Source organism: Lolium rigidum, chromosome 3, assembly GCF_022539505.1.
Source record: "Lolium rigidum isolate FL_2022 chromosome 3, APGP_CSIRO_Lrig_0.1, whole genome shotgun sequence".
Classification (NCBI taxonomy): Eukaryota; Viridiplantae; Streptophyta; class Magnoliopsida; order Poales; family Poaceae; genus Lolium; species Lolium rigidum.
The window spans coordinates 364,855,277-364,867,773 of record NC_061510.1 but is presented as its reverse complement, the minus strand read 5'-3'; the positions used below and the strand labels follow the sequence as shown (position 1 = coordinate 364,867,773).

The window sequence follows — 12,497 nt, the reverse complement described above, 5'->3', positions numbered from 1 at the left end:
CCTTGATGGTGCCATGCAAAATACAACGCGTCGTCCTCGTCCTCGGCCCACTTAGGGTTTCAATTACTTCATTTGTAAACAAAAGTCCAATAAGCCAGAACTTCTACTACATTCTACAAAAAGAAAAAGGAGGAAAATTACCTTTTTCCCAAATGTGTAGCGGTGTCGGTGCTCCGTCGCCAGAGCTACCTCCTCCAACTTTGGCCAAAGATCCCGCGCACAAAGGCCAGTTCCAGGCGACGGTACCGGCGACTGGCGAAGCCAACCCTAGGCCGCACGGGATCTGCGGTGGGCGAGGAGAAGGGTGCGAGCTTCCAGGTGGTGGGTAGGAGAACTGGCGGCTAGCCAAACCGCAAAGGCGAACGACTCTGAATTGGAACAAATCGATGCGGTGGCGCGGTCTAGTGAAAGTGGAGGTTGATTATTTAGGGGTCAGCGGGAGCGCGGGAACCGAAGATTGAAAGTTTTTCTTGGCTAAGGATTTTAAGATTTCGGCTAGATCCGGTTAAAGAAACGACGAAACCGAACTTTGTTAGAGATGCCCTAATGCAATGTGTTTGATCAGCCGCTCAGCCCTTTTGAAGAGTCTGAGGAAGTATCCCATTCCCGCTGCTTCCTCCAGCGAAACCAAACCAGACCAGCATGCGCCCATACATCCCCAAGGCAACCTTCGCCTTCTGCCACTCCCTCCTCTCCTCCCGCTTCCGGCCATCCGCCGCCTGCCCTGCCGCGCCGCTGCTCCCCGTCCAGGCCCTCCTCACCACGGCCGGCCTCTCCCCGCACCACCCCGACCTCTCCCTCGTCTCCCTCAACTCCCTCCTCCGCATCCTCTCCCGCGGCGCCGCCTCGCCGGCCCACCCGCTCCTCGCCCTCCGCCTCCTCCTCCTCATGCTCTCCCCCTCCTCGCCGCTCCCCTCCCCGGACCACCTCTCCTTCCCCTTCGCCCTCTCCGCCGCCGCCGCAGCTCCCATCACCCCGCCCCCGGGACCGCAGCTCCAGGCCCTCCTCATCAAGAACGCGCTCTTCCCCTCCGACCACTACGTCACCACCGCGCTGCTCCAGCTCCACGCGCCCCGCCCGCACGACGCGCGGAGGGTGTTCGACGAGCTCCCCAGGCGGGAGGCCATCCACTACGACCTGCTCATCGGCGCCTACGCGCGCGCCGGGATGGCCGCCGAGGGGCTGGCGCTGTTCCGGGCCATGTTCGCGGACGGGGTGGCCCCCGACGCCGTCGTGCTCACGACGGCGATCGCGGCGTGCGCCCAGTCCGGCGCGCTCGAGTGCGGGGAGTGGGCGCACCGCTACGTGGAGCGCAACGCGCCCGCGCTGCTCGCGGACGCGTTCGTCGGGTCGGCGCTGGTGAGCATGTACGCCAAGTGCGGGTGCCTGCGGGAGGCCGTGAGGGTGTTCGAGGGAATGCCGGAGCGGAACGAGTTCGTCTGGGGCACCATGGTCGGCGCGTTCGCGGTGCACGGCATGGCCAGGGAGGCGCTGGCGTGCCTGGAGAGGATGGCGGGGGAGGACGGCGTGCGCCCCGACGGCGTGGCGGTGCTTGGGGCGCTGTCTGCGTGCGCGCACGCCGGGAAGGTTGAAGACGGGCTCGGCCTTCTGAGGGAGATGCGCCGGCGGTACGGCGTCGCTCCGGGGCACGAGCATTACAGCTGCACGGTCGACATGCTGTGCCGGGTCGGGCGGCTGGAGGAAGCGGTGGAGCTGATCGGGAGGATGCCGATGGCCCCGCTCGCATCCGTGTGGGGATCCCTCCTGGCAGGCTGCCGAATGCACGGCAACGTCGAGTTGGCAGAGGTGGCAGCCAGTGAGCTCGAGAAGCTTGGCGCCGGCGCCGACCAGGGCGTCCACGTCCAGCTCTCCAACATTTATCTCGATGCCAACCGCAAGGACGATGCGCGGAGGGTCCGGAAACTGATCGGCAGCCGGGGGCTCAAGAAGGTCCCTGCGTATAGCGAGGTGGAGGTTGATGGCGAGTTAAGCTCGTTCGTCGCTGACGACCAGGCGCATCCACTGCGCTTCGAGATATGGGACGTGCTTGGGCTGCTCGCAGAGCAGATGGGGCCGAGTCCACAGGAGGAGGAAGGAACAACCTTGGTTACGCTCTTGTAAGTTGTAACAGGAAATCGAAACAATGTAGCAATACAAGCGTTGATACTGAGCAGTAAACGGTATTTATTCATTTACTGGCCAGGATATAAATATGAAGGTAATAACAGAAAAGAATTCAGCACGTTTTCAGCTCTAGTTCGAGCTCATGCGCCTCAAAGCAGGCTGTACGCTTTCAGCTCAGGTTCGAGCTCGTGCGCCTCGAAGTAGGCTGTAGTCGTTGATATAGTACACTTTCAGCTCGGGTTCGAGCTTGTGCGCCTCGAGGTAGGCTGTCTGCGTTGACATACGATGAAAATGTTTGCAGACAATTTATTTCAGCTTCGATTCAAAACAGCTACTGGAAGAGCATGATAAGTGTGCGAGAAAGTTTCAATTTTGCAATTAGCATATCAGTTTCAATTTTGGTGTTGAGCAATCGAAGTTCTGCCATGTGCTCGCTTACACGCAGCACAACTGAAGGCTCATAGACAAACGGCAGTAGTGACATAACAGTAGTACTGATACATTGTTTACATGTGACAAAATTTGCGCACTTTAACACAGTAGGAGAACTTGCGCAGTGAGGAGTCCACTAAAATACTTAATACTCAACTGAAGAAGAAGAATACAAAGAGGCTACTCAAGAAACACAAGCCACTAGCAAAAAAAATTAACCCTGCCAACCCAGCCAACTTGCTATCATCAGATGATACCAGCGCACATTATGTAGCTACATCTTGGGGCTCACGGAGTGTCATATCAGATAGCTTGCTTGGGAATGGGAACATTTCATGGCTTCAACGAAAAAGAAAGAATGGGCTGCCTGTTCCGAGTGCCACAAGTACAGACGCTACTGTGGATTATGTCCCATAGATGTCTCTATGAACCGGTGCACCGAATCCTTTGACAACATCCATCCACCGCTTCTCTATTAATAGAACTGAACTGTCCAATAGGTGACCAAGAAACAGCACCGGATCTTTGAAAGCAACGAATTCAAAATTATTCCATTTCTCTTGTTTCAAATCTTCATCACGATCTTTTCGCTTAACCTTTGTTTTTGTAGGTTTATGTAGATCTGACTTTTCTGCTGATACAACCGAACCATGTGGCAATTGGCCATCCTGACCAATTGGCAATCGAAAATCAATAAAGCACATTGCCCTGCGGAAGTAAAGAAAATTATGATCAGTATCATGTTGATTACTGGCAGTCTCCTATCAACAGATCAAAAGCTAGCACAGAATACTAATCCCCACATACTCAGAATTTCTGAAAAATGAATACAGAAGGCACAAGGCCTGCGGAGTAGTGGGGTCACGACATCAAAACACAGACAGCAAATGCAAAGTAGCAAAAACACTTCAGCAATAGAAAATAGTTACACTCGTCAAAACACTTCAGCTATAGACCATACTAAATTAGCGAAACACTAGAGCAGTAGAAGATTACCTTGTACTGTAGACCACAACTGAAGATGAACATAGCGGAGGAAACGACAGGCCAATGACCTCTCCTGGAAATTCCTGGAAACTTCTGGGTAAATGATGTGTATGGCGCTTGGACCATTCACCTAGTTGTTTTGCTTCTACATCAAATACATAAACCTCATTTTTGGAGGTAGTTATGACAAGGGCATTGTTCTTGGGACAAAAGCCACCAGATGTAACCGAACCCTCATTCATTCTGGGTATGAACCAGTGTTGCCTGCAGACAGTAGAAAAAGTTCAGGTACGGTACAAAATTGCGCACCCATGCATAAGTATGACTAAATCACAAGCAAAAGGACGGCAAATCAGAACTTGTGAATCCCGATTTTAGAAACAGAGCGCAGTAGTAAATTACAATCTTACTAGACATGAAGCACATTCGAAAGGGTCACACAAAATTACACTATCATGAAGCATACCTCTGAACCTCCAGGTTAAATACGTAGATATCCCCAAAGCAGTTAACTGCTGCCACCCACTGCCCATCTGCGCTCAGAAACATTTTTGTCACAGGTGGTTCTTTGGAAGGTTGTGTTCCATCCATCGTTCTGGTAGGTTGAAATTCAATTGAAATTTTTCCTGCTGCAATATCAAAAACCTGATTTGTGCAGCAAGAAAGAAGTTAAAAGACATAAAATAACAGAGAAATGAGAAGACACACAAAAAAACATTACTGTGGAATCAACAGTCAAGATCTATACTGATAAAATATGCATTTCTAACAAATCGGTCAAAAGATTGAGGGTGACATCTCATTACACAGCATACGTCCGAATTCAAAACCGGGTGATTTCATCATCATGCTAAATTCAACAGTAGCCAAGGGACAATTCGACAGAAGTGAACCTCGCATTAATTTGCACAACCAGTTTAGTTAACCATGTATGATAATAACTAGGTCCAACATACTATACTGAGTGTACAGAACTTCAAATGTAATTTTCTTTAACTGTATATCTTTAATTTACAAAAATAGGTTCTTGTGAGCTAGAGCAAAAATAGTCTTCAGGCGCAAACCAGCCACAACAACAATAACAGAAACACTCTACTTACGTGAAGCAAACTGACATTGCAGACAAACAATGGAAATCATCTAATCATCATCTCCTATGAGTGTAAAAGTGGCGAGAGCGAGATCAAAGAAAAACTTACGTATATTTTTCCATCATGGCAAGATAGTATCAGACTGGACGAGTCAGCAGTAAACATCATACTCTGAGCACAACGGATTTTCTTCTCCAAATTTATTTTATCTAGAGAGTACTTCTTTCCACCCTTCTGTTTTAGTGAGAAAAGGCGAGGCTTCACACAGTCCGAATAGGCAAAGAGTGTTCCACTGGGGGAGATAGCACTAGAAATGATTTTACGGGACCCGTCGCTTTTGAGATGAACAACTTGACGTCGTATTTTAGCATCTCCTCTGGACGATGTACTTGGAATCAGTTTGTTCTGAACTGACACAAGTAGAACATCCAAGCAGTTCGCAGACTGGACAAGCATCAGATAATCCCCATCAACTGTGCTATCTCTTGCCAGATTTATCAATGGGCGCTGAGGTGCAGGACAGAAGTTATGAGGTGCAAATTGAGTAAACTCCCGTGCTGAATAAGCAAACAGCTTGGTGTCATCCCCACCAGAAATGAGCATTGGTACACCCAGATGTGCCCACTTGTGGTAACTGAATTCAATGGGCTTTTCGCGCCGGCGACTCTTTGCTGCCTTTTCCTCTGGTAAGGCATCTACAGAATACAAGAACAGATATATCAGTGTTAGCCCAGTTGGAGGTAAGACTATTACAATATAACAGAAAGCACAAACCTTCTTTGCAAACTGGTACGGCCATAGTCAATGCCCTTACATCATGAGAATGGGCTCTGACATATCCCACATAGACCCACTTGTGGGATTGCTCTTCAGCAACCTTCTCATTGTGAGCACTGAACTCATCCTTTGATGCTTTGTACAAAATTACCTAGAGATCCACCATCAAATTAGAAAGAGAGGGAAAACAGTAGGTAACATATGCTTGACTCAAAGATTTTTGAATTGCAATAAAATGGAACACCCCATTTAACTGCCAAGTCTATTTCCAATGTATATGTGCTGTATCTACTGAACCTATAGCATTTTAAGTGTTCGAAGGCAAAACACAAACTGACAAAGAAGTTTTCACAAGTGTAGTTAATCCACCTAACAGCTGTTCAGCAATGCTACCAACCTGCCCATCAGATCCTGCAGAAAATACCCGGTTCTGACTAGGCACAGTTGCTAGTGCATTCACATCGCCCTTATGGTAAGTGTGAGCTTGCAAAAGAGTTCCATGGCGGCTATCCCAAAATTGTACGCTCCCAGAACTGTCTCCACTAACAAGGGTTCCACACCTGCATAGCAATAGAAACGATCAACAAAAGCTAGTTGAAGGATAAGAACATTGAACCTAAGAATATGCTTTATCTCACCTCAGAATTAGCAACGATAATATACAAAGTTCACGTCCACTACCAACCCCTCCTAATCCGGCAGTGATGCGATACTTTTCATGGAATAATGCTGAATCCCAGCATCTAATTAATCTGCCAAACATAATACAAGAGAATATCACAAATAAACCCACGGTGATTACACTCTCGCATACATGTGATGACCCATAACTGAGAATTATCTATAGAACAGAAGGGAAGATGTTGAACAGTACACTTATACACGCACGGAAAGAATCACCCAATCAATCACAAAAACCAATTTACACTGGAAAATGGGAGGTTAACATACCCATCGCTGCTTCCAGAAAATACGAATTTGGCATCATTACTCCACGTCACACTCAAAACTCGTCCTGTAAGGAAGCACAAAAATAATCACCAAAGCTGAAATAACAAGCAAAACAGGGAGATGACAGATATACAACAACACATACCGCTCACTCCTGGAAGAGATCTGTAGTAAGTCAATGCACCAGATTCAGGCACATTATACAAGCGCACAGAGCCATCGTCACACGCCAGGGCCAAACGCTGAAACTCATTCACACGGTACGAAGAGCTAGTCTTGGCAGAGTCATCATCTTCATCATCGGAACTGTCACCATCATCAACGTAGCTTAGCTCAGAGTCGGTGCAGCCATTATGATTTGCATGGCCATTTGCGGCGCATTCTGAGCTTTTACTTCCAGGAAGAAACAGTTGATCGTATCCAGGCTCCATGGCCATCTGCCAGACCGCTCCTCTGAGAGTGTCTAGTACAGTCTACATAGGAGAACAGTAAAACCATCATGAAACATCCACAGACTTACAAGGATTGCTGGAAATTTACACACATGCAAACGGCTAATGGAATTTACGCCGATAGACTACTAGGAAGCTGCGCGCCAAATATGGTAGAAGACCCTGGTATTTTTACAACCCAATCACACGCTTACGACTGCTATTATGGATAAACCTCAACTTCAGGCCATTGCTACATGTTCCCAGCAAAGCAAGCTGGAAGCAAATCCCCCCATGTTTGTGAAACGGCAAGTGCATTTGAATTGGAACTGAAATTGAAATGTAGCGTAAGCATGGAATACTGGCAGCAGTGGCACCTTCTGCTTCAGGTTGAAGAGATCCCATTCTGCCACCGACCCATCGACGCTGGAAGAGAGCAGCCGGCCCCCCGCGCCGGTTGGGACCCACACAAGCGACGTGACCCTCGGCTCCACGCTCCCCTGTATAGTCTGCGGCCACAGAAACCCCAAATCAGGTCACAGCGAATTTTCTCGAACGGCGGCGTTGAGCGTGAGGGCGAGGGGATGCGTACGAGCTGGTGGTGCCAGCCGACGGAGCCGGGGGAGACGAGCCAGAGCTCGAGGGAGCCGTCCTCCCGCGCGGCGGCCACCTGGGAGGCGCAGGGGGAGGTGGCCAGCGCCACGACGGGGGAGGGCGTCCAGGCGACCGCGCCGCCGCCGAGGCGGTGGACGCGGTGCTTCTCCATGGGCGATCCGCGCGGTGTGGAAGGTTCCGGGAGGCCGCCGCGGAGTGGGATGGTGGTGGTGGTGGAGGGAGGGAGGGAGGGAGAGAGAGGCGGCTCGCCGCACCGCTCGTTTAGGGTTTTGCGGAGGAGAGGTGAAGTAGGGTTGGCTTTGGGAGACGAGACGCAAAGCGTGAGGGCCACGGGAGATGACGGCCATTTTAAGCGGCGGGACGGCTTACTGGGCTTCACGTGTCCACGACCTGAGTTTGGGCTTCCCAGCCGGGAAAATGTGTCTCGGCACAAACTGGAAAAAAACCGGGATTAACGATCGAGAGTTTGAGACTATGGAGTCACCGGTTGCTAAACACGTCTAATAAAAGGGACGAATACTAAACGGCATTGTACTCCCTCCTTGCCAAATGTAGCACATACAAGTTTTTTCATTTTTTCAAAAGTAAAATAACGCAAAGTTTGATCAAGTGCTTAGAAAAGTATCAACATCTAGAATAGCAAATTGATACTATTACATTTATCAGAATGTGTATTTTTAAATGGTATACATTCGATATTATAGATATAGATAATTTTCTCCATAAACTTGGTCAAAAATTCATCCTTTCACTATTAACAAAAATATGCACTACAATGTGGTAAGGAGAGATCATTAAATTTAGAGCAAAAATATTTACGGAAATATAACCACTGAAGCAAAAAAATGTTCCTTGGCCAAGAAAATTTACTTTCGGTGATGGGAGTACAGTTTCTATTTCGTTGATCATGAAAAATAGTACAAGAAACTGCTCGGTACTTACATAAAGAATAAGGCCCGCGATGAGCGTCCCCCGGGGGATCTAATTTCAGATCCCCCGGATCGGCAGCCGTACGATGCAGTCTTTAACGTTACCAGCCGTTGGATTTGTCGAAACGGAACCTTCTCCCGCTTTTGCTACCATGCATGCATTTGTAGCAAAAACTTATCCGTTTGTAGCAAACACAGGAATCCGCACATCCTTCGGGCTGGGGAGAGGTTGGAGCTCCCGCGACGCCGCCGCGACGCCGCCGGCGGAGACGGCGCACGACTAGCCGGCAACAATCAAAGCAGAGCAGCGCGCGTCGATGGCTCACCTGCTGAGATCCGTCCTCTACCCAAACGGAGAACCTAGTCGTGCTGCACAGGTTGGATCGAGCTCCTCGTCAAATCCAGATCTCGGCCGTTGTTTTCCGACGGGATCCTCGAGCGGTGGCACTGGAGTTCCGTCGGCGCAACCAAATCGAAGTACCTACAACAACCCTCCTGTGTATTTCACTCATGACCCGGAGATTGAAGAAGCTGCTCCATCGGTGAGTGTATTTCCGCGATTTTTTCCACTTTTATTGCTACTTTGACTTGATTTGCTACGGCACTTATATGCTCCATCGGTGATTTGATTTGCAAATCACTATGGTTCTGCTACATATACTACATATGGTTCTGCTACATATGCCAACTGGGTAGCTAACTGATTAATTTGATGGACTATGCAGTGTTATATTTGCTACATCTGATAGTCTTGCTAAAAGATAGTGCTACATTTGATAATGCTAGTGATTTGTTCTGGTGCTGCTCCTAGATTGTTGATAGATTGTGCAGCAATTGGTATCAACTATTGAAAATATGGTGCTACTTTGAAATGTTGCTACACTTGCTACACATTGAATTAGAATTGCAAAAATAAAAATGTAGCAATGTACAAACAAAATTTAAGTGTGCATTATAAAATACTTATACTACATTCTAGTATGCATGAATAATTTGATGCTACATGGTGTAGCAAAACTATTGTTAGCATAATACTGTGATTAAGTTGACGCTACATTTTAGACAAATGACTTGAACAAAGTGAAGCTCAGGATTATGCATACATGCAGGGTTTTGTTGCTGACAGCATCTTGAGGGGTTTTGATCTGAACAATGCTGCACCAGAAACAAGTTCTGCACCAGAAAGCAGATCTGTCTGGAAAATTTGTACCAGGACCTCACGGTGGGCAAGCTGGTTCTGCTGCAAGTGTAGCTCAGGATTATGATGAAGAGATATTGTCCCAGCCTATGGTACCATATGTTGGCCTGACTTCTGATGATATAGAAGAAGCAAAGGAGGTGTACAATAATTATGCATACAAACTAGGTTTTGGTACACACATTGGCAATACAAAGTACAGTGATAGCGTGTAACTCACACGTTCGTTGGGAACCCCAAGAGGAAGGTATGATGCGCACAGCAGCAAGTTTTCCCTCAGAAAGAAACCAAGGTTTATCGAACCAGGAGGAGCCAAGAAGCACGTTGAAGGTTGATGGCGGCGGGATGTAGTGCGGCGCAACACCGGAGATCCCGGCGCCAACGTGGAACCTGCACAACACAACCAAAGTACTTTGCCCCCAACGAAACGAGTGAGGTTGTCAATCTCACCGGCTTGTCTGTAACAAAGGATTAACCGTATTGTGTGGAAGATGATTGTTTGCAGAGAAAACAGTAAAACAAGTATTGCAACAGATTTGTATTTCAGTATTAAAGAATGGACCGGGGTCCACAGTTCACTAGAGGTGTCTCTCCCATAAGATAAAGGCATGTTGGGTGAACAAATTACAGTCGGGCAATTGACAAATAGAGAGAGCATAACAATGCACATACATGTCATGATAAGTATAGTGAGATTTAATTGGGCATTACGACAAAGTACATAGACCGCCATCCAACTGCATCTATGCCTAAAAAGTCCACCTTCGAGGTTATCATCCGAACCCCTTCCGGTATTAAGTTGCAAAGCAACGGACAATTGCATTAAGTATGGTGCGTAATGTAATCAACAACTACATCCTCGGACATAGCATCAATGTTTTATCCCTAGTGGCAACGAGCACAACACAACCTTAGAACTTTCGTCACTCGTCCCGGGTGTCAATGCAGGCATGAACCCACTATCGAGCATAAATACTCCCTCTTGGAGTTAAGAGCAAAAACTTGGCCGAGCCTCTACTAATAACGGAGAGCATGCAAGATCATAAACAACACATATGTAATAACTTGATAATTAACATAACATGGTATTCTCTATTCATCGGATCCCGACAAACACAACATAGAGTATTACAGATAGATGATCTTGATCATGTTAGGCAGCTCACAAGATCCAACAATGAAGCACAATGAGGAGAAGACAACCATCTAGCTACTGCTATGGACCCATAGTCCAGGGGTGAACTACTCACTCATCACTCCGGAGGCGACCATGGCGGTGTAGAGTCCTCCGGGAGATGAATCCCCTCTCCGGCGGGGTGCCGGAGGAGATCTCCCAGAATCCCCCGAGATGGGATTGGCGGCGGCGGCGTCTCTGGAAGGTTTTCCGTATCGTGGTTTTTCGCCTCAGGGGTTTCGCGACGGAGGCTTTAAGTAGGCGGAAGGGCAACGTGGGGGGCCACACGAGGGCCCCACACCACAGGTCGGCGCGGCCAAGACCTGGGCCGCGCCGCCCTATGGTGGCGGCCCCTCGTGGCCCCACTTCGACTCCTCTTCGGTCTTCCGGAAGCTTCGTGGCAAAATAGGACCACTGGGTTTTGATTTCGTCCAATTCGAGAATATTTCGTTACTAGGATTTACGAAACCAAAAACAGCAGAAAACGAGCAATTGGCTCTTCGGCATCTTGTTAATAGGTTAGTTCCAGAAAATGCACGAATATGACATAAAGTGTGCATAAAACATGTAGGTATGATCAATAATATGGCATGGAACATAAGAAATTATCGATACGTCGGAGGCGTATCAGCATCCCCAAGCTTAGTTCTCGCTCGTCCCGAGCGAGGTAAAACGATAACAAAGATAATTTACGAAGTGACATGCCATCATAACCTTGATCATACTATTTGTAAACATATGTAATGAATGCAGCGATCAAAACAATGGTAATGACATGAGTAAACAAGTGAATCATAAAGCAAAGACTTTTCATGAATAGTACTTCAAGACAAGCATCAATAAGTCTTGCATAAGAGTTAACTCATAAAGCAATAAATCAAAGTAAAGGTATTGAAGCAACACAAAGGAAGATTAAGTTTCAGCGGTTGCTTTCAACTTGTAACATGTATATCTCATGGATAATTGTCAACATAGAGTAATATAACAAGTACAATATGCAAGTATGTAGGAATCAATGCACAGTTCACACAAGTGTTTGCTTCTTGAGGTGGAGAGAGATAGGTGAACTGACTCAACATAAAAGTAAAAAGAATGGTCCTTCAAAGAGGAAAGCATCGATTGCTATATTTGTGCTAGAGCTTTTATTTTGAAAACATGAAACAATTTTGTCAACGGTAGTAATAAAGCATATGAGTTATGTAAATTATATCTTACAAGTTGCAAGTCTCATGCATAGTATACTAATAGTGCCCGCACCTTGTCCTAATTAGCTTGGATTAACACGGATTATCATTGCATAACATATGTTTCAACCAAGTGTCACAAAGGGGTACCTCTATGCCGCTCTGTACAAGGGTCTAAGGAGAAAGTTCGCATTTGGATTTCTCGCTTTTGATCATTCTTCAACTTAGACACCCATACCGGGACAACATAGACAACGAGATAATGGACTCCTCTTTAATGCATAAGCATGTGGCAACAATTAGTGTTCTCATATGAGATTGAGGATATATGTCCAAAACTGAAACTTCCACCATGATTCATGGCTTTAGTTAGCGGCCCAATGTTCTTCTCTAACAATATGCATGCTCTAACCATTAAGGTGGTAGATCTCTCTTACTTCGGACAAGACGGACATGCATAGCAACTCACATGATATTCAACAAAGGGTAATTGATGGCGTCCCCAGAAACATGGTTATCGCACAACAAGCAACTTAATAAGAGATAAAGTGCATAAGTACATATTCAATACCACAATAGTTTTTAAGCTATTTGTCCCATGAGC

The 12,497-nt window shown here is 47.2% G+C and overlaps 2 protein-coding genes across 2 annotated transcripts; one reads left to right on the top strand and one right to left on the bottom strand.

The window, feature by feature from the left end:
- The first annotated feature begins 642 nt into the window (after positions 1–642).
- LOC124697355 (putative pentatricopeptide repeat-containing protein At3g28640) lies at positions 643–2,121 on the top strand. Its single transcript, XM_047229960.1, has one exon. It carries the CDS (start codon positions 643–645, stop codon positions 2,119–2,121), a length of 1,479 nt encoding a protein of 492 aa, XP_047085916.1.
- A 666-nt stretch (positions 2,122–2,787) lies between these two features.
- On the bottom strand, positions 2,788–7,695 carry LOC124704211 (WD repeat-containing protein PCN-like). The gene is made up of 11 exons (XM_047236450.1): positions 7,386–7,695; positions 7,171–7,302; positions 6,508–6,835; positions 6,363–6,426; positions 6,050–6,163; positions 5,809–5,971; positions 5,409–5,562; positions 4,743–5,329; positions 4,010–4,188; positions 3,553–3,807; positions 2,788–3,264 (listed from the first exon to the last, which is right to left on the bottom strand). The coding sequence occupies exons 1-11, from the start codon at positions 7,557–7,559 to the stop codon at positions 2,961–2,963; spliced, it is 2,454 nt and encodes an 817-aa protein (XP_047092406.1). The 5' UTR covers positions 7,560–7,695; the 3' UTR covers positions 2,788–2,960.
- Positions 7,696–12,497: the final 4,802 nt, after the last annotated feature.